This window comes from Hyperolius riggenbachi, chromosome 3 (assembly GCF_040937935.1).
Source record: "Hyperolius riggenbachi isolate aHypRig1 chromosome 3, aHypRig1.pri, whole genome shotgun sequence".
Classification (NCBI taxonomy): Eukaryota; Metazoa; Chordata; class Amphibia; order Anura; family Hyperoliidae; genus Hyperolius; species Hyperolius riggenbachi.
This window is the reverse complement of record NC_090648.1, coordinates 215468758-215495014: the sequence shown is the minus strand read 5'-3', so window position 1 is coordinate 215495014 and position 26257 is coordinate 215468758. Positions and strand designations below refer to the sequence as shown.

The following is a 26257-nucleotide window of genomic DNA, read 5'->3' as shown; positions in this document are numbered from 1 at the left end:
CACATAAAGCTGAATTATTGCAGATTCATTTGATTTTAAGACACATTTACATTTAGCATGTAGTGCCTGAAATCTAACACTGGGTGTCCTCATTGTTCCTCCATGCAAGCCTCCAAAAGTTTGTTCTCATTTCACCAGTCATAAATTATAGTCCATATGAGATTCCAAGAAACTGTTCCCATGTGTACACAGCACATGAATTGGCAGGAACCACATTGTAAACACATTTTAACCAGTATAACCGGATTCTTTTTAAGTATATTTAAAATGCATCAGCTTTGCAGTTAACTTTTATTTTTGTAAGGAATATATTGTAATACAGGTAGTCCTGTTAACAAACAAGATAGGGACTGTAGGTTTGTTCTTAACCTGAATCTGTCCACAAGTCGAAACACAGTGCTATCTCTTACACCTGTACCTTCTCTTTGCCACCCTGTGCCTCCAGTGTCACCTCTGTTCCCCTGTGCCTTAGGTGTCCCTCTCTTTCCGCCCACTGTATAATATCTGTCCTGCTGTGCCCTCAGTGTACTGCAGCAAAATGTAATTTTTCCAGTGTAAAAAACATTTTTTTCTTCGAAAAATGTAAAATTGATTTTCTCAAAAATGACAAGGATTTTTTTTTTATTCACTTGTTCCCACAGAATCATTTTTTAGGCCGTTTGAATTGGTGGGTCATTTGTAAGTAAATTGTACATAAGTCAGGGACTGCCTGTACCTTGTGTTGATCAACTATTTATAAACTGTAGTTATCTTGGAGCAAGCTGATACTGAGAGTAAAAGGAAGGGCACTACTGCAGGCTTATTTCTAAACTATACTAGTTAACTTCTGCATCAAACAAATGTTTGCATATGCTCCAATTGTAAAATAAACAAAAATAAAACTATATATAAAAATAAATCTATATTAAATCTGGGTTGTTCTAGAAGCACAGTGGAGAAAATAAAATATACTTGTAACTTCATATGGGCAAGGTCATCAGTGAAATATCTGGGTGTGAGGCTGGGAAAGAGAAATTTGGACCTATATTCCCTAAATTTTAACCTGCTAAAAGAATGTAGGCATACGCTAAGGCCCCGTTCACACTGCACGCGTTTCCAGCCGCGTTTTGGAAACGCGTGCAGGTGGCCAACACGCACGACATCAGACATTGCATAGAGTGCAATGTCTGATGTTCACACTGCATGCGTTCTGGACCTGTGCGGTCCGGGAACGCATGCTGCACGAATTTTTTGTAAAAACGCGTGGCTGTCCCATTCACTTTTCAGTGATGGGATCAGCCACGCAACGCACACAAACGCGTATGGCGCGCGTTCGTACGCGTTGCGTTCCGCGTGCGTGCCGGTCCGCGTTTGTGATGTGAACGGGGCCTAAGAGGTTGGGTGCGCCCCTATTTTAATATTCTGGGCAGGATTGATATTATAAAAATGAGGATACTACCAGAAGTTCTCTATCTTTTGCAAAACTTGCCTATCACCCTCCCCTGTACATAGTTTAGGGAATGGCATTCCTTGTCTCTACAAAGCGTAGAATATCATATAGGTTTATATCACATGGCAAAAGGAAAAGGAGCCTGGCTGCTCCTGACCATAACAGGTATTACAGAAGTATCCATTTAGCCAGAACACTCGAGTGGAGAACGGACAAACAAAATAAATTATGGGTAAAAATGCAACAGGAAGTAGCCGACCCTGGAATAGCATTGTCCTGGGATAAAACATCTACAGTATACATAACCTTAGTAAAACAACTAACCACCCATTGTTAAAACCTACCCTGACTACTCTAAGTAAAGTCATTGATCATTGGTATAAATATAATGGGATATCACGACTGGAGGCTTTGAGACACCACCGTGACTTCCCGCCGGCCCAGTCAGATGCCTGGTTTAAAATTAATGGTGTTGATGATGACATCATAATTTTACCATTTACACGGTTTCAGTGGCATAAATAACAAAAAAGCTGGATTTAGATCTAGACAAAACTAATATCTGGGGGCTTATCCAGCTGAGAAGTTTCTATCAAAAATTAAAGGCAAAAGAAGGAAACAGATTTACCTAATTAAATGACTGAACTACTATTTATACAAAAAGGGCCACCTAAGCTCATTTCTAGACTCTACAAATTTATAGGCACATATCTCTCTGTTACGCTACCACCCTTCTGTCAGGAATGGGAAAGGGACTTTGGCTCACCTCTAGACAGTACAATCTGGCCATCAATCTTCCAACATCTATGGTCTATCAAGAATAGACAATTACAGATAGTACAAAATAAGATTATAGCTAGGTGGTACCTAAAGCCCCATACACACGCTCAACAGCGGTCTTGTTTCACAACAAAAGTTGTTTGTTAATTGTGCTGCATAAAAGACCGCTGTTGAGCGTGTGTATGGGGCTTAAGTCCCTTGAGATTGCAACGTATAACTGCCAGTACTAGACATTGCTGGAGATGTAATGTCATTAATAATGTGGTGGTCATGGCCGTTATTAGCTGATTTTGGAACAATATTATGACATTCTGGAACACTCGCATAAAAGACTGCCCTCTGTTGGATCAGCTCCGGCTCTATTTGGGACTTCTAGAACATCAGTCAACAATGCTCATTGCTTCTCCCTATTGTTTCAATTCGGTCTTTGCGCTGCTAGGAGATTTATTGCTAGATTCTAGGGAGGACAAACTGTCCCGGGGCTGCAGGACTGGATCTCTGATATGTATAAAGTGGTAGATCTGGAGGACGTTGAAGTAGTAGAAATTCATTCCTCATTGAGATGTATGACTCTAGGGGAACAATGGGAGAAGATACGGAGTAATGAGCCTTAAGAGTTCTTGCCCTTGGAAAAAGGAAGAAGGAGAATGAGGAGGATGAAGGGGAATGGAAAAATAAATAAATAAAAGGCAAAATGAAGAAGGTTTGAGTGTGAGATAATATGTATGATTGGAAGTGTGGGTCTTTATGTTTTGGTTTTTTCTCCTTCCTTCTTGTGTATGTGTGTTTTGTTTACGTACTGTTTCTTTTCATTTTTCTCTTTTTCCCTCCTCTTTTGGCTTATAGTTATAAATTAGTAGCTAATAAAGGCATGCAGACTATGACGCCAACTTGGGCCTAAGCCACAGGAGCACAGCAATGAAGTGCATCTTATAGGCTGGGCAATATTTAAGAAAAATTAAAAAGTAAACAAATAAACATAATGGTAAACCCTGTGTTTTCTCATTTCTGAAGCAAAAATTGCTAGTGTATTACTTCTTCATATAACAACTACTGGTCTGTGGCCTACCACTATCAATATCTGTGCCAGCTGTTACAGCTTAACACTCCACCTGCACCTGCCCTCCATTGGCCATAGGGCCAGCTTGGTAACAAGGAGTGGCAGCGCTGCACTACGCCCTAGACTGCAAGGAGAGTAACTGATAACACTTCCATGAATAGCAAGGTTGAATTATGACACAAAACTTATGATAGTGCTGCAGAAGATGTCCGTGCTACTTAAATAATAACTTCTTGAATAATAATATTTTCCTCCTGAACCAGAGAGGAATGTTTTCTTTAGGCAAGGGTTCCCCTGACAACTAGAGACGGTCAATAAATCCGGCTACCATGGAAGTTTGATGCAAACTGTTTGGATGTGGGCTAAACAAATTCAGTAGAAATTGGAATCTGGAAAGCATTGTGGCAGTGTGTTCTGTATTGAGTTGAAGAGTAAGTTACATTCAACTGCATTTTCTTGCATGGTAGTACCCTACCCCACCGCACCTTCTTGCGAGGGCAATGTAAGTCTATGGAGACTTACACACTATGGCAAAAGCAAAAACATAGATCTGGGCCTCTTATCTGTAGTTGAACCACAGAGGGACTCTGGTTTAGCCTGTGTGAGGGATGACACTATTCCCTCCTCCCATGTCACCAGTCATCACTCATCACTCATACATAAGGACAAGTTTTATAAATAAAGAAAATAAGCCAATCATGACTATAGAGGGATGCTGTGTTAAAAGAGATTATGAGGGCTATGGTTTAGCCTGTGGGGTAGAGCCCCCATAAAATGCATTCATATTGGGTGACTTAAAGGAACACTCCCGCGAAACAATTCATTTTTAAGCACCCCCCAGTCGTTACATCAATCATATAGATGCTTCGCTGTGTAATTGTTTTAATTTTAATGTATGTTCCTTTAAACATCTATATGACTCTGTATCCTGTCAGCGTCAGTCCCTGCAGTATCGCTGACGGAACTTCTGTAACTAAAAATCTATGTAGGGGAGGCTTGTCAGGTATTGTAAAATACATGACAGATGGTTTAGTCCTCTCTCCCCCTAACTGCCATGCCTGTGTAAACTCACGCGCTGTCCAGCCAAAGGCCCCCCGCACTATCTTCCCTGCAGCCAGGCATTCGGGTAGACAGCTGTCAGTGCAGTCACAGCTGCAAAGTGAGCCGCTCCCTCAAACTTGGATGGCCAACTGAAATTCAAATAAGTTACTTTGTAAAACTGTAGATAGTTCAGGCAAAAGGGGGAGGGGGTAATTTACGGGTTCTTTAATGAACTTTCAGTCTGTAATGTGTGATCTCTTAGGCAACACTAGTTTGGCACCAGAAATACAATTTGGCTGCTTGGCAAGGAAAGGGTTAAAACAAGGAATACACGTCATGACAATCATGTACTTTAAAAAGAACAAGTAAATGAAAACGATTACCATCATCTCCACTAGGAGGCAGCCTTTTCCAGTCTGTGTTTCTGGTTAACCATTTAAAAAGACAAGTCAAACCGGATGATGAGTAAAGTTTGCTGCCAGGGTTTCCTGCTAGAAAAAATAAATTCCATAAAGGTCACAAGTGTTCCTGTAATACAGGAATAAAAATCAATATGTGCTTGAAGATGAAAATGCTATTGGAGTCACTGAGGTTATGTGTGGGTAATGCTAGGATATGTAAAATATTTTCCTGGACTGAAAATCATTGCAGAACACAAGTGTCACTCAAAACCTGGCCGGAGTTTATTAACCTTATTCTGCTATCACTTGGCAGTAGTTTGGAAACCTTGTGTGGATAAGATGAGTCCATAGTGAGATTTCTGAGAGGTCAGTGAATAAGTAGTTATGTGTCTCCTGGGCACAACCAGGAGCTGCTGACAAACTTTTACACCCCCACCATTGAATCTGTCCTCTGTTCCTCCATCCTGGTCTGGTACCCTGGCTTTTCCAACAGGGACAAATACAAACTACAGAGGGTCATCTGATTAGTGGAGATAATCATTGGGCGTCTCCTCACTTGACCTCCTTCACAACTCCAGAGCATGAAGGAATGCCAATGACACCCCTCACACCCTGGCCACCACTTTTTCAGTCAGCTACCATGAGGCCACAGGTTTCGAGCCATCTCCACCAGAACCTTAAGGCATAGGAACTCTCTTTTCCCTCTGCTGTCAACCTCTTGAACTTCCTCTATGACCTCCCACCCCCTCACTTTCTTCCCCCACTAAGGCTGCAGCTACCGGACGAATAGACCAGGGTCGCAGCAATAGCCATAGCACCCATAGCAACTGCTAAGAGGCCCTGGAGCAAAGTGGCCAAAGCGGTAGTGTGTTCGCTATTTATTTTCCTGTTTTTCTCCATGTTCTGACTTTATCTCAGTACCCATAGACTGTTTGCAGTGTACATTACATAGGACTGTACATTGGCCAGTCAACTTATATCCCATAGGATAGGGGCAGGTTGCATTGCTCTTGAGTGTCTAGGTCTGATAGCCCCATCAAAATTCTGCTATGGGGCCCCATAATCTTTAGCTACGCCTCTGCGATAGACTGTCTAGTGAAACACTGTTTTCATAATGTATCTTGGTGTCACTAATATTCATTATGCTTATACTATCTACTGTATATTCCTATTTCTACTCTGAGGTATGTAAGGGCCAAAAACAGTTCTGAGCACAACTGATTCATGCTTGGCGAATAAATGTTTTTTGAGGGCTCTTTTCCACTAGCGATTGCCTGATGCAATTTTACATCTTTTGCGATTACTGTATGCGTTTATCTTTAAACCTTGAAGCGTAATGACACTTAAAATTGCTCCAAAATGCAATTGTGCTTCTCAGAAATGGAAAATACTTTCCATGCTTCCTACTTTAACCACTTAAGGACCGGGCTCATTTGCGGCGATCTGTGCTGAATGAGCTCTCCAGCCCACAGCACTGATCGTGTTTGAGCCAGGGCGACCAGACTTCCCCCTTTTTTTCCCCACTAGGGGCATGTCCTGCTGGGGGGGTCTGATCGCCGCCGGCTATCTTTGTGTTGCGGGGGGGGGCTCATCAAAGCCCCCCTCCGCAGCGATATCGGGCCTCCCTCTCTTTCCCTCCCTCCCCTCCTTCCCCTAGGCGGCACAGGATGGCGATGCGTCCTGCGCCACCTCTGATAGGCTTCAGCCTATCAGATGCCGGCGATCCCCGGCCAATCAGAAGCTGGGGATTGCTCTCCTTTATGGCGTATGATGTAAACAGCGGGGATTTCTTCCCCGCGTGTTTACATTTAGCCTGCGAGACGCGATCGGAGGCTTGCAGGCTGTTCACGGAGACACCCTCTGTGAACTGACATGGAAAGGCTGCTCATGTAATACCACTAACGACCAGCCGCTGCCTATCGGCGTTAGGCGGTCGTTAAGTGGTTAGCGTTTAACTATTTCAATCGCATCGCGCTCAGTGGAAAAAAGTCCTGATTTCACTTATTTTCATGCCAGCTGCATGACTGCCAATTCACTATCGTTCTGCAACTTTCATTGTGGTCCATTTGTCTCAGACAACAGCTGCAAGCTCTTGCCTCCTAACAGCACAGAAATGGTAAAGTGTATGCACCAGATTGCACCCTCACCTCCATCACATGCTAAACAGTGCATGTTATCAAACTTCAAAGGGAACCTGAAGCGGGAGGCATATGGGGCTGCCATATTTATTTACTTTTAAATAATGCCAGTTGCCTGGCAGTCCTGCTGATCTTTCTAGTCAGTAGTGTTTGAATCATACACCTGAAACAAGGATGCAGCTAATCCGATCAGAAACCTCTGATCGGGATGCTGGTTCAGGGTCTATGGTTAAAAGTGTTAAGGACAGAGGATCAGCCGGAAAACCAGGCAACATGCATTGTTTAAAAGAAATTTAATATACCAGCTTCCATATTCCTCTCACAAGTGTGCTTTAAAGCTGTATACTGTGGTCATCTTTCCTATACAACTATCTGGCACACCACATGATGCACCATCCTTGCATTCAACAAACTATCTCTATGCAGATGGGGCTGAAGACATCAGCAATCTCATTATTATTATTGATTTATAAAGCGCCAACATATTCCGTGGCGCTCATCATCACAAGACATTTTAATTAAAGGCCCAAATGTGCTGTGCTGAGCACATTAATGCTATTCCCTGTCATTGCATTGAATTACTACCTAGCTATTGAGGAGTATTCCCATGACTATACAGCCAAGAATAAAGAATAACCATGCCATCAATGCAGCTGCTGCCAGCTTGTCTCTTCCCTAACTTACACCTGTATCACTTGCTGCAGCAGACACATGGGCAGTGAACTTGTGTGCCCTTAAGTCAGTCACTAACCTTCTGTATAGTAGACGCCAATCTACCGTATGGCCTTAAAAGCCCTTGTAACCCACCCAAGGCTGTGATCTCTTGAAATCTTCAGTAAGTGCCCTTTTAAGCGCCTTCAGGATTCAGCTCTCCATACCAGGTTTCAGAGGAAAGCAGATAATTATCACTTGATGAGATAACAGATCATTAGCTTGAGCATTTTTCACATCAGGAAACAATTTCATGTCTATACAATTTCCTGCAGCAAATACTGCCTGAGTCCTGTTGAAACGCTATGTCTGATTTCTGTTGCTTCCTCTAATAAGCCACTTGTAGCTCCATATACAGTATGAGCAGCTTCCTGGTTCCTCTCTCCATAGCATGAATAGGGTATCGTCTCACAGTTTAGGTACTGTACTGTATTATACATACATTATAATACAACTTAACATCCATTCTCTTGATATTAAAGCGGATCCGAGATGGAAAAGTAACTATAACAAGTAACTTGTCTATATATCTTATATAAAGGTTACACAGCAAATCTAGCTGCAAACAGCTTCAAAAGTTTGTAATTATTTATTGCTGTGATACAATGAGGGCAGCCATGTTCTGTTTGTCACACTGAAGCAAACTGATAGCATCTCCATCCCTCAGCTCAATCCCCTCTCCTCCTCCTTCCTCCCCTCTGCCTCTGAAATTTCTGGCTAGTAACCTCCTCCTACTCCACCTGCCCAGACTGAGCTCCCATAAGCCCTTGCTACCTGGGACTGAGTGCCAAGGCTCTCTGAAAAGCAGTGGGCATGGCTTGCTTAGTTTATAGGGAATTAGATTATTAAAACAAAACAAAAAAAGTATTTGGCTTGAGGAATGCCCTATAAAGTATATGAGAGGAACACAATTATACAATGAGTAAAAGTTTATCTTGGATCCACTTTAAGTAACTTGAATTAATGCTGATAAGTAAGAGCTGTAAATTACTCCAAACAACTATCTTAGCTGAAAGATCCAAAGAGCTGAGACCTGCAGATAACTCTGGGCTATAGAGCTGTATGTTACCTGTAGGGATAGTCAACGAGACGCACATATGTCAGAGTTGATGGATTATGAAAATGTAATATGCAATCATAAAACATAAAATGATCAAATAAAATGCTGCCATTTACAAGCTGCACGAATTTGCATGCAACATTTGCATAACTTGCATCAACTTGGAATTATTTGCACCCCATTGAACACCTCAAGTTAGCAGCATGGTTCTATGATGCGTGGATGGTACCTTACCCATGGACTCAAGAGCAAATACTTTGAAGACTGAACAGTGGCTACTGCAGGACTGCATGCAACACTGTGGCAGCATATCTGGCACCAGAGGTTTAGAACTAGGAATGATCAATAAAATGCAAATTATGCACATTTTTATGCAAATGTATGCAGTTTGAAGATGGACCAATCAATTTAAACCCAGGTTCATTTTCAAGTTGCATATGTTTGCATAAAAATATGCATAAATGTGCATCAACTTGGAAGAATTTCCATATTTGTGATCAACCCTCCCTAATTAGAACTAACATCAGGTTTTTCCTGTTGATTTCCTATTGTGGAGATATCTCCTAACTTCCTGTTTTCTATGAACAGGAACAGAAAGTGTGGATATTTCTTCAAACTGAGGGACCGACAGCAATATAAAACCTTACCGTGGTTATATGCTTTTGCCATTACATTTTTATTTTAATCTTATTCTCAGGTAGAAATATGTTGCTCAATTCCTGGGCTTGGTGATCGAAAAATGCATAACATTGTAGACAGCAATGTGAGTTAAGCCTATACACTTTCCATTATGATTGGCCAATCACCAACCAACCACCTCCATGTAGTATGAAGGTCAACAGACATTGAATAGTAAGAGGATATTGTGTAGGTAAAATTGGTCAGTATTTGACCAGTCATAATTGAAAGTGCATAGGGGGATTTTTACAAAATCACATCACTCCAGTGTGAACATACACATAGGATAAAGAAGCAAGTAGGGCCGCTGCACTCACGGTCTGTAGCTAGGTGGGAGCAGGGAAACCAAACGCCACATCCAGGTAACAATTGAAAAGATATCCCGCTGCACCAGATGGTTGGGTAAATGTAGAAAATCCTTTATTCTTTATTCTGACATCATATAGTACAAGTAAAAGCTCACGCGTATTGCATCGAAGTGTGGCTCCTTAATCATAGCTTGAAGCTATGATTAAGGAGCCACACTTCTCTCCGATACGCATGAGCTTTTACTTGTACTATATGATGTCGGAATAAAGAATAAAGGATTTTCCATACACATAGGATAACATTAGCAAGAGCTTATAAAACCACAAAGCGCTTAGGAAAACTCTTATAGGCCTTGTTCACATTATAAATTGCCAGCCTTATCGCTAGCGCTGAGTGATTTATTGAGCGATTTTGAAAACACTTTTCAGAGCGATTTGCGTTTAGAAAAGTGCTTTTCTAAGCACTTTTACATAGCGATGTTTTTCTCTCTTCCTGACGTTAGTCAGGAAGTGAACTCTTTGCCCCGGAAATGAATAAATACAATGTATTTATTAGTTGAAAGCGTTTAGGAAATCACTTTTCAAAGCGCTTAGCGATTTCCCTATCCTTAGGCCTCTGGCACACTACATGCTATTCCGATTTTTTTAATGCAATCACATTTTTCGGAATCAAAAATGGTAATGTTTAAAAAATCTGAATCGGAAGTAGCATGCAAGAGGCATTAAGGTGATTTTAAAAATCGCCAGCGCTTAAAAGAAAATGAAATCGCCCTAAGTGTGAACAAGCCTGTAGTGTGCACCAGCCCATAAAAGGATCTGAAAGCTCAAATACTATTTTATTTTTTATGTTTTATTTTTCAATTATGAAATGAATGAATATTATTTATAAAGTGTGGTGTAGATTTATCCAGATCAAATTCAGACTCATCTAATTTAATTCTCTGCAAATGATGGTGATTGGCAAAAACGTGCCAATTAATAATGCTCTTTATATACTGGTGTGAGGCCTAATTCACAGTGTGACGTTGTGGAACGGTGTTATAGACTCTTATAACGCAGCTAACTGCACAGCAATGCTACTCCTATGGGACGTTCACAGTGCAACGTTAGCGTCGCACTGTAACATGTAGCGTTATTATGGTAATGCACTGCCTGCAGTGCATTACCTCTAAACTCACACGTTACCAGGTACAGGAAAGCATACTTGTCATTGCCTGTATGCTATACTGCACCTACTTCATGTGGGTTACCACCTTTTTTTGCATTGCGTTGTAATGTTTTAACGTTTACATCGCATTACAACGTCCCACTGTGAATGAGGCCTCAAATACACCACAAATACTTTTCAGCTTGACTTTTATAAACAGGCATCTTTATTTTAAGTGTGATAATTTGTGTCTTTCTGAAACAACTGATTTCAGTGTTGTGTTTTAGCAGGAAGTAGATTGAAAAAAACCCTGAATCAGATACCGTATGTTTTGGGGATGTGAGGAATGATTGTTTTCCTTACTAATGAGTAATATGCTGGTGCTTTATAAGGAAAGGTTAATTATAATTATTGTTATGCATTTATGTGCACATGACACATACTCTGTGGTGCTTTCCAGAGCTCAATCAACAATTCACATCATTAAAGGGAACTTTAGAGGTGAGAGACATCTGGAGGCTGACATATTTATTTCCTTTTAAACAATGCACATTGTCTGGCTGTCCTGCTGATCCTCTGCCTCTAAAGGCTCATACACACATCAGACCATAGTCTTTTGAAAATGAAAGATCACAGACCAATCTTACCACCCTTCATGTAGTATGAGAGCCATACTCTACACAGTCTTTTCTATGGAGCTGAACTCCCCATCAGACAGAAATCTTTGCAAGATTCTGCACACAAAGATGCTGTACAGACACAAAAGATCAGCAATCATCTGCAGATCTGAAAATCCATCCTGGTGGATCTGATCTGCAGATGAATGTCAGTTAAATCATGTGTGTATGATGATCTGCAGATCTCATAGACTATCATTGCAATTTGCAGGAATGGATTTTTGGCAGGAACAGATCTTTTGCAGATACTGATCCTTTGTGTCTGTACAGCATCTGTGTGTGCAGCATCTTGCAAAGATTTTTTTCTGATGTGGAGTTCAGCTCCATAGAAAAGACTGTGTAGAGTATGGCTCTCATACTACACACTATGGCGTTACGTCGCTCTCCCTGGCCGCTTCCCTGCCTCAGTGGCCATAAATCTTAATGAGACTGGCCACAGTACCTGCGATGGAAAGGAAGTGTTTCTAGCTACGCAGAGGCTGCAGCGCATTGCCGAGCAGTATCGCTCAACGCATAATTGCATGGCAGTCAATGGCACCACAACAATCTTTATATTACAGATTGTCGTGGAAGAAGTGCGGCGCGCATGTCCATAACGGTGAAGTCGTGTGATGCAATTCCTGTCTGGAAGCGGCATGTGACTGAGGGGACAGCTGCAAGAGACTTTTAATGTCAGTTGTGTACATGTTCAGGGGCATGCAGTTTTCCGTCACTGCAATCTGCCGCAGGGGCAATCTGCATGCAATAGAGCGGTGTGAAGCACTGCGGTATGCTCTTCTGCTGCCTACAAATCACACAGCACCATGTGTGCAACTTGCCTAATGCTTTTATTAAGCGATTGACCATAAACTAGCATGCAGCATTATGGCCGCTTCGTAATGTAACTTGCTGCACTGCAATGCACTCACAATGTGGCGGAAGCGGTGCGGTATAATGGTATGTGGTATGGTAACATTGTATGCAGTGCATTACCGCAAAACACATGCATTAACAGTGAAGCATACTTTTCACTAACTGTATGCTTCACTGTACTTTACTGTATGCAACGCCAGGTACGGGTAATGTGCAGCACCCCTTTCCCATTACATTGCATTCCCGCTGTTACAGGGAACGCAATGGCCACTGTGAATATAGCCTTATGGTGGCCATACATGGTACAATTTATTCATACAATCTTACCATTTCTATGTAGTATAAGGGTAAATTAAGTGAATATACTGAAAGGATAATTTAGGCAGTTCCCTTATATTACATACAATTGGTAAGATTGGATGAAAAAATTGTACCATGTATGGCCACCTTTAGTGATGGTTTACCTGGACCTTTTCTATATGTGTGTCTGATGCACTTTTAATGCGCCCTACAAGCAGAAATAAGCTGCATTTTAAAATTCATTCTGAGTATGTATAGATTGAGAGAGTTGAGGATATTCTGGTATTCCGAGAATCACATTACCCTTTCAACAAAACAGAAGAAAACATTTTCCTGAGTAAGGCCTTGTTGACATCTAAAATCGAAATTGCTGATGCCAGAGTTTTGCGTTTTTTTTGTGCAATTTTTTAACCGCCTCCCGGCACTTACCTGCGTGCTGTAATTTTTTATAAAGCGCTTTTCTAAGCACTTTTGCAGAGCGAGTCTGTTTTTTCACTTCCTGACGTTAGTCAGGAAAATAATAAATACAATGTATTTATTCTTAAATGCGCTCAGGAAATCGCTATATCAATCGCTTTTTCAAGCGTTTTGCGATTTACCAATACCTTCCATTGTAGGCAAATCACCCAAAAATGGTACAGGCAGCGCTTATGGTGAGTGGATCGTAATCGAACCGCTCAGATGTGAACACTCTAATTGGGAATCATTACACAATCGCTTTTAGGGCGATTTTCAAAATCGCCAGTGCTTAAAAAATCCCGAAAGCATCCTTAGTGTGAACAAGCCCTAAAGGTTTGCAGATTTTCAGACATATTAAAACTGTTGCCAGTAGGGATCAGGACTTGATCTATAAAGTGACAGTTCTGGCCAAGACAAGAGCTCATGCTGCAACTACAGCCAAGTGATATGTACTGTTGCTAGCAGGAGGAGAAGAGGAATGCTAGTGTGGACATACAACAGAGCAGCTTCTGAGAATGTTTTTGTCTGTGTAGAAGCTCAATGATCAGCTGATGTCAAATGGATCATTTATAAAGTATCTAGCTGTTTAGGAATTCAGGCACTGACCACTTCCTGCACCACAGACTGTCACTAGTATAGGATGCAGTGTTACCAGACATATTTAGTCTGTGCTCCTCCCCCTTCTGGTCTGAGCGACCAAATGATGCACTCTGGCAGATGCTGAAACTGAATTTACCTAGCGGCTTCTTGTGATCATAATTTCAAAACAGGGGTTTAACCTACTGAAGCTTCATTTTACACCAAAAGAGTAACATTTCAGAAGTCTGATTACAAAGATATTACATGGAATGTTTAGTTCTAAGCAGAGAAATGGGCTTTGCATTTTTACTTGTAAGGCTCTGGTCAGTAAGGTTAATGTAATATTACATTTATATACATTTCAATAGAAAATCCTCTCTATACATTAAGCTGGGTGTCATATAGGTACACCCAACAGGCAGCGCACAGCAGTTTTTATTTTGATTGAAGTAGGTTTCAAAAATATCAGTTTAATACGCTTGATTGCTCTCAGAAGTTGTCCCTGTAACCATGTACAAAGATCCATCCATGTGTGTACAGTGCTTTGTTTACTGATTCAGAAGAAAGGCTCATGTCCGTCCCCTCCTACCTTTCCATCAATTATCCACCTGTTACACGTCATGTAAGCTGATGCCGAAAACTGACCTGGGAATTTGAGCCTGGGGAGCAGAAGGTGATATGATACACGTGCAGACAAGCAAGGTATACTGACATGGCCATATAGAGATCAGTAGAAAGAGACTAGCACAAAGAATATAAAGGAAATATTCATTTCCATGTTGTTAAAGAATTTCTTTAGTGTTCATACTCTCATTTATTGTACAGTGCTGTTGGTGTTTTATAAAGATAATAATATTATAGTACACTGTTATACTGCACACACGGTAGATAAAGCAATACTACCACTTCTGGGTTTTCTTAGAATACTGTAGCAACTCAAATAAACATACATTTACACTGCATTCATTTTTATGCCTTTTTTGTCACACCAGATCCTGGAAGGTGACACTGCAGTCATCCCCTCACAAGCCCTGCTGAGTACTGATGATGACTCGTCCCCTGAAGAGGTGGTATATTCCTTCCTTCCACCATCCAATGGAGAGGTGATTGTCAGGGGCTTCCCTGGGAGAGTTTTACGCTTCTCTCAGAAGGACCTGGAAGAAGGGATGGTACAATTCATGCACCGAGGTGAGGAATGACTAAAAGAACCCAGACGTGTCCCTTTACAGGTCCTATCAATAACTAAGGAGGCCTAACATGCTGGTCCAATGAGATCTTTGTTTTTTGAACCTATCTGAACCTTTGCATCTATCTGATTGATATTATTCACACATGTTTGGCAAATGAGCCCTTGTAAAGAGTTTGAAGATAAGCTCATGAGTAGCGTATTAGGGTTCTCCAGCGGTTGACAGGGAAAGATAGTAAGATAAACAAATAAAAATAGCTGGCAAGCAAAAACTTGACAACAAAGACTTCATAAATGGTTGTGGTGCAAATCTGAGTTGAGAACCACATCCAACCCCCAAAATCTAATCAAGCAAACTTTGGTCAATCTTACCACAGTTAAGGTTTACTTATTGTAGTTATATTCAGACTGTAAGACAGGTGTTGGTAAAATTGACCAAGGACCGTCTAATCGGATTACTGGATGTGTGGCCAGCTGAATTACATTATGGCTATATCATTCATGAACAGGCTGTCGGTAAAGAGAATCAGTGCAGGAAAACACCGCTGGCGGATTTTTAGACTTCTGGGTGGGCATTCATAAAAAAGTATCCATGTGCGGAAGCAGTGCGGAGATTCCCCGAACTAAGCTGGCGGTAGGCAGGCGGTAGGCTTGCGGAGACACGGAAGCTGCCGAGTTGATACATTTCTCCGTGTTCCGCTCTGCTGTAGCTGCCTGGGAGGTCTGTGTGTCTCCATTCACTTACATTGGTATCGCCACATCAGAGGGAGCGGTACTTCCCGACCTCACACCGCTTGCGGTGATCTTTATGAATGAACATTTTGCTACATTTGTACCGATAATCACCGCACAAGGCAGTGATTTATCACTCTGCTCGGTAGTGTCATTTTTCCATGCGGAAAGAGGCTTTATGAATGCTGACTTTGCTAAGTGGTCGGTAAAGTCAGCTGTTTTAAGCATTTCCGCATGCGGAAATGCTTTATGAATGATAGCCTATGTGTGGAGAGCCTGGCACTGAGGAGATGGGACTTCAGCATGGTGGGGAGCTAAGGAGCAAAGAAATAATAGGGAAGTAGCAGCAGGTACATGGAATATTGTTAGCATGAGAGAGAAGACTGGCACATGACATCTATTATTCAAGTTTAATACATGTAGGAGTACTGGACATGCTAGTGGAAAATATCATGGTCCGATTTTCAAGATTAAAATGATGATTCTGTATACGTATTGACTTGGGTTCAGATGGCATTTGTACTTTACATTTTGATAAAGCCCGTCTTCACTCAGTGGTATAGCAAAAGGGAATGCAGGACCCTCCTTCAGGTACTGCATGAACTCTTCACTACTGCGTTAGTGGTAACTATAGTGAATCGTGAATGGTGGTAAGCACTATCTGTTGCCCTCCCCCAGCTTACCTATCCCTTACACTACAGATGTCACTGGAAAGCAGGTTTTGGTACTTGGTGACATGTGGTTATTAAATATACAGTGCTTGGGGAAAGGGACCTCTGTCCTGGAAAACAGGACTGAGTTTGCCGAAGTTAGTAGAAGCTCTTTTGATAACAACTCAACAACTTAACTGCAAAACAATGAGACCTTTTTATTTGCTACTAATGTTTTATTATCTGTACTACACATACAATTCATTATCTCATAAGTTTATTTTCGCTTCAGATTGTCTTTAAGAATGAAACAATACTATACAGTTTCAGGAGTTTTGGTGTATGGATGATATGGTGATGTACATACACCTCTCAGCACAGCAGGCAACTGAAAGGCTGACTGAGACTTCACTTGAGACAAATAACAGCAGTCTCAAGAACAGCCTTGCAGAAACACTGCTGACTAGCAATATCAACATCAGTTTCAGCACTTTGCAGAACTTTAACAAATGTGGGGGCAAGGTTCATGTTATAATAAAAATGTCATCTACATTTGAAAAGGTAGAATATAATTTTGCCCGAAGTTCTTATACTCTATTCGAAGTCAATACTCTCTCCATCTCTCTTTACTGAGGACACCAAACAAGTGACATCATTAACTGCCAAACAAACAGTGAGCTATATAGTCTTATATGCCTAAAGTTGGCCATCGATTGTACAATCTTACCAAATCTATGTAGTAAAAAGGTAAACTGAGTGAATGTATGTTAAAGTGGATCAGAGATTAAAAACTAATTATAACAAGTAACTTGTCTATATATCTTATCTAAACATTAGATAGTTTACACAGCATATCTAGCTGCAAAAGTTTCAAAAGTTTATGATTATTTATTCCTGTGATACAATGAGGGCAGCCATGTTCTGTTTGTCACAGGCTAAGGGCTGGGGATGCTATCAGCTTGCCTGTGTGTAAATTCAGTCCCCTCTCCTCCTCCCTCCTCCCCTCTGCGTCTGAAATCAATGGCTAGTAACACCTCCCCCTCCTCCTGCCCAGACTGAGCTCCTGTAAGCCCTTGCTAATGTCTGAAAATGCCAAGGCACTCTGAAAAGCTGTGGGCAAGGCTTGTTTAGTTTATAGGGAATTAGAGTATTAAATCAAAAACAAAAAGGTATTTGGCTTGAGGAATGCCCTATAAACTATATGAAAGGAACACAGTTATGCAATGAGTAAAAGTTTATCTCGGATCCATTTTAAAAGGAGTGCCTCATGTTACACAGAAGTGGTAAGGTTGTATAATCAGATTGTATAATTGATGGGCACCTTTAGGTCCAGTATAACTGGAGGGGGAATCGGAAAAGTCTGCCAGCATGTTTTTGGGAGGGAACTTAAAGCGGAATATAACCCTGCATTTCAACTTTGCTCTAAAACATTATTTACAGTATATTATATGCAACCAGCATTTTTTTTTACTAGACCAGCATTGGAAGGGTTACACAGGGCTGTAAAGTTCCTGGAGATTTCTGCAGACGCATCCGAAGCTGACATAGATACATTTTGTTTACATAAATGTATCTAAGTGTTGAATGTGACTCATCTCTCTGACTGAGAAGGAGCTTGGAGGACAGCCAAAGAGTGTGTAACATTTATCAATAGATACATCTAACTAAATAAAATGTAACAATCTGAACTTCTGCATATCTCTCCACGGAACTTGAAACCCCCTTCCAATGCTGGTCTAGTAAAAAAAAAAAATGCTTTTTGCATATAATATGCTGTAAATAATGTTTTAGAGCAAAGTTGAAATGCAGGGTTATATTCCGCTTTAAAAAAACACACAAGGAGAATGTAAAAAGTCTGTACAGATAATCCCTGGCTTGGGTTAAGCTTTAGATTGTAGCATAGTAAAGGATGCCATACACTATTAGATGTTAGAACAGGTAAACTGTCAATATCACCCTGATGTTGAGCATTAACTTGCATTAGCACCTTGAAGCATTTGATACTTGAACAGATTTCAGCAGAAATCTAATGTCATAGTGATTGGAGTACCGCAGCAGCTAGCTTTGTACTGCTTGATAGAGTAAAGCAGTGTGGCCATAGATCCATTTCAATCCTACTGCCCTTCCCTCCACCCCCTTCCTGACACACTCTATCAGTAGAAACAACCATTCCCAATCAGTTCTCTAGTCACTGCGTCACCCAGAAGTTGTGTACAAGATTAAGTATGACTGATTGGTCAAGAAAACACAGCAAGACAAGTATCAATTAAAAAAAACTAAGAAAAATGCTGTAAGCCCAAAGCAGTGGAGTAGCCAAGAGAGTGACTGTTTCCTTTTGTACAGGAGCATTGGATGGTGGCTTCTTCTTCAAGGTTTCTGATGGAGAAAATGAATCAGAGCAGCACTTTTTCCACATTCAAGCTACACCAATTCTTGTTCACATGCAGATGATGCAGAACCTCATAACATGTCCAGGTAAGTAGCAATTCTACTCTATGCAGCAGTAGAATCAACCATGTGATTTAAAATACAAAGTACCTATGTCCTTTCTACCAGGATTCCTTCAGCAAATCACAAGCCAGCACCTGAGCGCCGTGACTAATGAAGGGAAGGGAGCATTGCCTGCCTTAGTGTACCACATAGAGGATGCACCACAGATCGGTCGCATCATACACCAAGGAAATCTGGAAGGACCAGCACTAATGAACTTCACTCAGTCAGATGTAAGTCAGTGTTTCCTTACAACTAGTCCACACATGTTTCTTAACTCTTCTGAGACTTGAAGCATGTTTTCTTTTATTTTCAGGTAGAAGAAGGATTAATATATTACCAGCATGTTTCCAGTCCATCTCCATTTTGGACCACTCAGGATCACTTCTCATTCTATGTACAGTCTCCACGTGCCCGGTCCCAGAAGTATATCCTGAATGTGACAGTGACATTCCAGGGTCCATGTCCACAGCTGCTCACACAGCTCTGGAAGAACACAGGTAAGACATACACATGTTCTGCATCATAAACTCAATCATTGAAGCAGAAAGTTAAATAAAATTCACAACAACATTTTGGTGGGATCCTCCATCTGGTCAAAGCTTCCCTCTCCCATCACTTGGTCCTCCTCGTCATCCTTCACACTCAGAATCCCCCACCCCTCTTTCCCTGTGCCTTCCCCTAAGGATCTGGCAATGTTCAGTCCCATATGGGCAGCACGGTGGCGTAGTGGTTAGCACTCTCACCTTGCAATGCTGGGTCCCCGGTTCGAATCGCAGCCAGGTCAGTATCTGCAAGGAGTTTGTATGTTCTCCCTGTGTCTGTGTGGGTTTCCTCTGGGCACTCTGGTTTCCTTCCACATCCCAAAAACATACAGATAAGTTAATAGGCTTCCCCCTAAATTGGCCCTAGACTATGATACATACACTACATGATGCATACATAGACATATGGCCATGGTAGGGATTAGATTGTGAGCCCCTCTGAGGGATCGTTAAGTGACAAGACACTCTGTATAGCGCTGCAGAAGATGTTGGCGCTATATAAATACTAAGTAATAATACAATATACAGTATGGTGTATACAGCGAGGCAAAACAGAAGTACAGTTGGTCTCCTCCACTGATGTTCCCAAACCCACATTGGCATTCTGTGCACCACTTAAGAACATGCCACTGGAGGTCATGATGTGGACAACCACAAAATATGAAGTCAGTGAACAGGCTATGGACAAACTCCAGACCCCGCAGTAGTCACTATGGCTGCTATGGTCATTGCTACACCCCTGCACTTGAGGTGAGAAATGTGCATACTTGCGTTCATACATACCATACACTATATTGTGGTTCTGTTTCTCCATTACAGCTTGCAGAGTAGGATGTAACTGGTTGCTACAGGTGTTTACATAAATCAAAAAGATAGCTCAGTGTAAGCTTTCTTGAATTATGAGCTTGTATCATTGTACTAAAGTAACATTTATATTAATCCCCCCCAAAGCAACCACTCAAATGTATGCTTTCAGATTCACAGAAATCCATGTGTCACCTTTAACACTGCTGTGCTGCCATTCTGCTGTACATTACTACCATTTTAAAGACAGTTTTATTTCATCAAGTAAACATTGCTGGAGCTGATGGCTTCCAAATATCACAGTATCCATATTCAAAGAACGCCAACATTTCCTGATGGTGATCTTTTCAAGATTAATAGAGGCATTGATGTGCATACCAAAGACAAACTCCCTGTGCATAACGCATGTAAGTGGGTTATTCAGTAAAGAAGTGCAAAGTCCAAAACTATGTTTTTCAGGAGTGCTGTAACCCATTATCAAGTGAACAGACTTCTTGACTTTGTCAAAGTCTTAACCATGAAAGGAGATTCCTTATTAGCTGCAGGACTTACTGCTTCTTGGATTTTGTACTTGATTTTATGGACTACCGGTATATCTAGAGTGGGCTCAGCTCCACTCACATTATTTGTTCTCAGGGATGATATGATTCCAATTCAATCTGAAAAGCAGGTGTTTTTTGAGAACACTGATCATTTGATGGTTGACATTTTTTAAAGTGGAGCCATAATTTCCTTCATTACAAGCACAGTAGTGATATGTAATAAAATAACAGGGCCAGCAATAATACCCCATCACAAAAAGTGTAGCAGTAATGCTTCTATCCCAACTTTTACAGCAATAAAGAACTTGGTGGAATTCACTGAATAAAAATAACATTTGTTATTTTACGACAATCTCATTAGTATCCGCAGATGGTACTACTGGCATAGAATTTAGGCACACTTCAGTTGCTGTTTAAAAACAATACATTTGGCTGGGTTGACTAGAAAACAGCTTTGCATCTGTTGTCTTGAGCACATGAAGGTTTACTGGAGTGTCTTCCTCTGAAAGGTGCCCTTTCACCACTGGTTTAGAAACGCATGTCCCGAGACCCAGACTTTCCTACTGGTTCATTGACTAAAAAAAAAACAAGGTGCAGTTTGTTGTTAGTACATAATACCTACAAGAGCCAGTGGCCCCTTTCACACTACCACGTTTTCATTGCATTGCGTTAACCAATTTTACCATAGGGTGACGCTAAAGCAATTAAAGTGTATGGGACATTTCATACTGGATGTGATGCATTGAAGCAGCCGATAAAACGCTAGGTAACAGCGCGTTATGAGCCAGCATCTGCAGTGACACACATTGCCCGGAAGTCATGCAAGTCAATGGTCACGCCGTTATTTTAAAGACACTGAAGCGGAAAAAAAAATTATGATATAATGAATTGGTTGTGTAGTACGGATAATTACTAGAGCATTAGTAGCAAAGAAAATATTCTCATATTTTTATTTTCAGTTATATAGGTTTTTTTTATAACATTGCATCATTCTCTAATATTTACAGTTTACACACTACTCGGCATTCTAAATAATTTTACAGAGCAGGCTAGTGAACTTTTGAACTGTTCTCTGGAAGAAAAAAAACAATATAGTGACAGACAGTTGAGTAACAAGCTTCAGAAGACAGAGCTCTCTGTAACTTTGAAAGTAGTGGAGCTCAATGGCTTTTTTGCATAGATAACAACTGGAGTTTCTTAACTCTTCCTGTATTGGAAACAATATTAGACTTATGTCTCTGCTCCTAATGTGTTATTTCTTAGCTGTACTACACATACAAATCATTATATCATAATTTTTTTTTCGCTTCAGAGTCTCTTTACACTGTTTGGTGCTAGCGTTGGGGTGCGCATGCGCAGTAGCAAAAATTTTAATGGCGCTTGCAATACGTATTTCCCACCACAGGAAGTGAGCAGCAGAGAGCCTCAATTATGGTATGTTTTTCCGACATGAATTACATTAATTCGCATTACCGCAGGTATTTGCAAGGCTTGTTTTTAGCGGTGTAGTGCGATCATCTGAGCGCATCGCAATGAAAACCCTGATTGCCTATGTGAAACTGGCTTGAATCATGGGCTGGGTGTGCTGAAGTGGTGAGAAAATAAACAAATATAAATTACAAAATTTATTTTTATTCACCAACTTCTTCTTTATTGCTGTATATAATACTAGAAGTTATAAATCAGGATAATACCATAGTGTGTAGTGCAGTTTTTGCATAAGACAAGGAACTGATGTTGCAGAAAAAAGCAAGGGGACTTGCTGTGTATTCTTGAAGAAAACATTTCAATACACACCCAAGCAGACTTTTCAGTGCAGTGTGCCAACGCGATCACGCCTTATTAATCCTGACCTTTTGTGGTGTCACAGTAAATGCTGATCAATTACATCATTCTGTTTGAACTTCTTGTTTAACTAGATCCTGCTGCCCGTCCTTCACAACGTTTAGTGATTCCCCTGGCCTTCATGGGAGACTAGATGCATCATTTGATTCAAAATCAATAAAAAGTACAGTATCTTTCCAGGCTGCAAAAGTTAAATTTACGCAGTGTTTATGGATTTTTTTAATGGATTTTTAAGCCTGACACGACATAGATTTGGCTTCACATGCTCCCGGCATGATATCACTCATGCACCACCACTAATTCAGCTGTCATTGAGCAGCTGAGTAGTATATACTTATCAGAAGCCAGTTTCATTGGCTCCTAACTCCATGATCACCGAGTGCTAATCACAAAAAAGTGCTCTGGTCACAGTAGTCATTCATATGCACAGTCCAACACCATTGTGCAGTGTGTGTCACTCAACGATCACATTTTGATTTTTACAGCTTAGTAGATGTAATGCTGAATTAAAACCCAACAGGAGTTGTATTTCATACTCACCTCATGAAAAGAATATAATTTTGTGGTTGTCCATGTCCCTGTGGACATTTCCCTGAATTCCTGTCTTTTGAGACTCTCATGAGAGCAACAGAGAATAAGTAAAAGTATCTTCACTGTGAATCCTGACAGCAGTTTATACTGGCTGTGCTGTCACAACAGCCTGTTTATTTTTCTGTGCATTGGTATGCCCTTTCTCCACCTGCACTTTTTAGTTACATAGTATGCCCCACTAGCCACTCCCTGTTCTTAGTCTCCTCCATTTTAGATATGTGTGTGTCCCAGCCTCCGTGAGCAGTAGGGCTGTAGAATTATTGTTTTTTACCTCAAAGATAACTCAAAGATTACTAAGGATTCTATAACTCAAAGATAACTCAAAGATTACTAAGGATTCTATAATTCAAAGATAACTCAAAGATATCTTGTATCCTGTACATTATCAACTGGATTAAAGAATCATTGGAACCTAGAAGCAGTTTTCTTTGTGAGTAAGCTATCTGCCCATGTGTTACTCAGCAAGGAGATACACCATCCACACAGATTGGATCTAAGGACAGGTACCTCATGCACAACAGACACTTGTGACAGAATACTGGCAGTGGTTTTCTTATAGCCAGATCAAGAAGTCTGGCCACTACGGGAACTAGCCAGACAATTTGCCGAGCGGCAGAGTGGAAGCGACCATTAATATGCACCAATATGCAAAAATTCTTACTTTATCTGACTTTGGCTGGCCGAAACACAAAATGACCAGACCAGGCAGGCCAAGTCCTGAGGAAAGCAAGAGACTTCTGGGTGTGCGGGCTTGACCCGGGGCAAGAGCTGTTGCGGTTTTATATCGATCTTTTTGGCTTCAAGCCCCGCTTCAAGTGACCAAATGGACGTTCAGTGTAACTGGAGGGATTGTGACAAACAAGAGAAGGTGACTAGCACGCAGCAGTGCCGATTACTTGACATTTCTTGAAATTAATGAGGTGTGGATATCGGAGGGTTACAACACAGACTTGTAATTGTGTACTAATTAAATTGGAGCACTATGCCCACCCTGGCCACCAGAACACCTGTCCTGCACTACCAACAACACCACCCAGTATGCCATTTCAAAAATTATTATTGGAAATTAGTATTATTATTATTAACCTGGCGCATGCCAGTTCTTTCTGGCATCTCATAAAGAGGCTGAAAGTAGAATATTTGGCAGGTAACTTCTCAATTTTACAGACCTCCTCTATGGTGGCTGTGATTTCAAATGTTTAGGCAGGTAACTGCTATATTTTTAAGGCCTCAACCAGCATGGCGCCAATTTCAAATGTTTAGGCAGGAAACTGCTCAATTTCGTAGGCCTCGCCCAATCTGTGACTGCGATTTCAAATGTTTAGGCAAGTAACTGCTTAATTTTCAGGTCTCACCTAGTGGGGCTGAGATTTCAAATGTTTAGGCAAGTAACTGCTCAATTTTTCAGGCCTCGCCTAGTGTGACTGTGATTTCAAATGTTTAGGAAGGTAACTGCTGAATTTTTGGAATGACGCATATTGGGCTTCTCTGAAGACTGGCATTCTATTCCATCAGACAGGAAGGATGGTGTGGCTGTAGAGTGGAATCATTGGCAATGTGGCATGTTTAGTTGAAATATTTCAAATTTATAGATTTTAGGTCACAAAAAGTTTGTAAATGTAATAGATAAATTTGCAATGGCACACATTTCTGGTCTCTGCTAAAGTGGCTGCAAATAACAATTTTTAGGCAAGTAACCACAGCAGCCATTCTAAAGACCTTTAAAAATCTAGAAACTGTAAGTAATTTTTGGCATTTACGCCTCTGCATAAAATAAGTATCGAGCAGTTGTCGCTTGTAGTTTTGAATGCAGCAACGTCGTGCAGTTTGTTGTTTCAAGTGCACGCGAAGTATTTAAATGAGGTGTTCGTTTAGTTGGTTGGCATGCGGAAAATACTTGTCTTGTCAATGGTTTGTCGTGGTGTTGGCACTTTGCTGGACGTGTACAAGCCTTTAGTTACCCTCATCTAATTATTTGTAAATATTCTTGTTTATCCAAACCTCCCAACTTTTTGAGATGAGAAAGAGGTACACCTCTGAGACACGCCCCTGCCACACCTCTAATCACACCCCCACCACACCCCTAGTTGTGGATACCAGAGAATTATTAAGAAAAAGATGTAGTTTGATCATGTAAATCACATAGATTTTTTTTTTGTCGTCACTATTTTTCCTTCATATTAACATCTGAAAATGAAAAAAAAAATCAATTTAGAAGATGGGAATAAACTTTTAAGCTCATTAAAAACAAATTCAGTATAAAGATACAAATATTTACAGATATCTGCACTTTAGCCTTGAAAGTGGATCAAAAGAATAAGAAAGACAGAGGGGATTGGTTCTCACAGAAAGACTGTCGTCGAAAGGGGAGAACTCCATAACATGTAGCATATTAAAAAAAAAACTTGTTTACTTAATAAGAAGACTGATGAAGCCAATTCCCCTAATTTAGCTGTAAAAATGTAACCCCATGGATCTGGGAGAGTGAGGAGTGCTTTGTTTGGAAAACAGAAGAAGAAGTGGTAAGGTCACTTTAGCAGGAAACACTGTAACGCCAGGTTTTATACAGCAATCTCCATGTTTGTAAGGTGAGGTCCATGTTGGGATGATTTTAGGCCTCTTTCACACTGGGACGTTGCATTTTAGGGGACGTTAAGGTCGCATAGCGTGCCCCTAACGCAACGCATGGTGGTGTTGAAGTTGGACGTCAGATTGGGCCGCGTTATGCGGCTCTTGGTGCGCTGTTTTCGTTCTAGCTATACTGATAGAACAGCCGCTTCAGGATAGTGATGGGAAGTCCAGTCCGGATCTTTTCAAGGATTCGGATAATTCGAATCGGATCATTGAAAAGATCCGGATCTTTGAACCAAATCATTTGAATCATTTTACTAGGAAAACAGACTGGGGGTGAAATGACTTGCAGGACAGGACTTTCCCTGCACTGTACATTCTGTATGTTCCTGTTTCTTCCAGACAGACATCCACTGTGAACCGAATCCTTCATTGTGATGATCCGGATGATTAGACTCACAAAAAAGATCCGGATCAAATGAACGATTCATTCATGATCCGGACAACACTACGAGTCCAGGTTACGTCACCACAGTGCAGTGAATATTAATTAGCCATGTGGCTAGTCACTGAGCATGTGCAAGCAGTCTAACGCAGCTAGAGCCCAGTATAACACACAGCAAGCTGCACTTTCATTCAACGTGTAGCGTTACAATGTAACGTAACGTGGGCACTGTGAAC

At 41.0% G+C, this 26257-nt stretch overlaps 1 protein-coding gene across 3 annotated transcripts in view; it reads left to right on the top strand.

Moving 5' to 3' along the window:
* CSPG4 (chondroitin sulfate proteoglycan 4) overlaps positions 1-26257 on the top strand; it is a 214660-nt gene that overhangs the window by 179910 nt on the left and 8493 nt on the right. For all 3 annotated transcript variants that reach the window (XM_068275712.1, XM_068275714.1, XM_068275711.1), the window contains 4 exons: positions 14613-14808; positions 18532-18663; positions 18745-18911; positions 18995-19178. In XM_068275712.1, coding sequence (XP_068131813.1) covers positions 14613-14808; positions 18532-18663; positions 18745-18911; positions 18995-19178 — 679 coding nt within the window. The remainder of the gene's footprint in view (positions 1-14612; positions 14809-18531; positions 18664-18744; positions 18912-18994; positions 19179-26257) is intronic.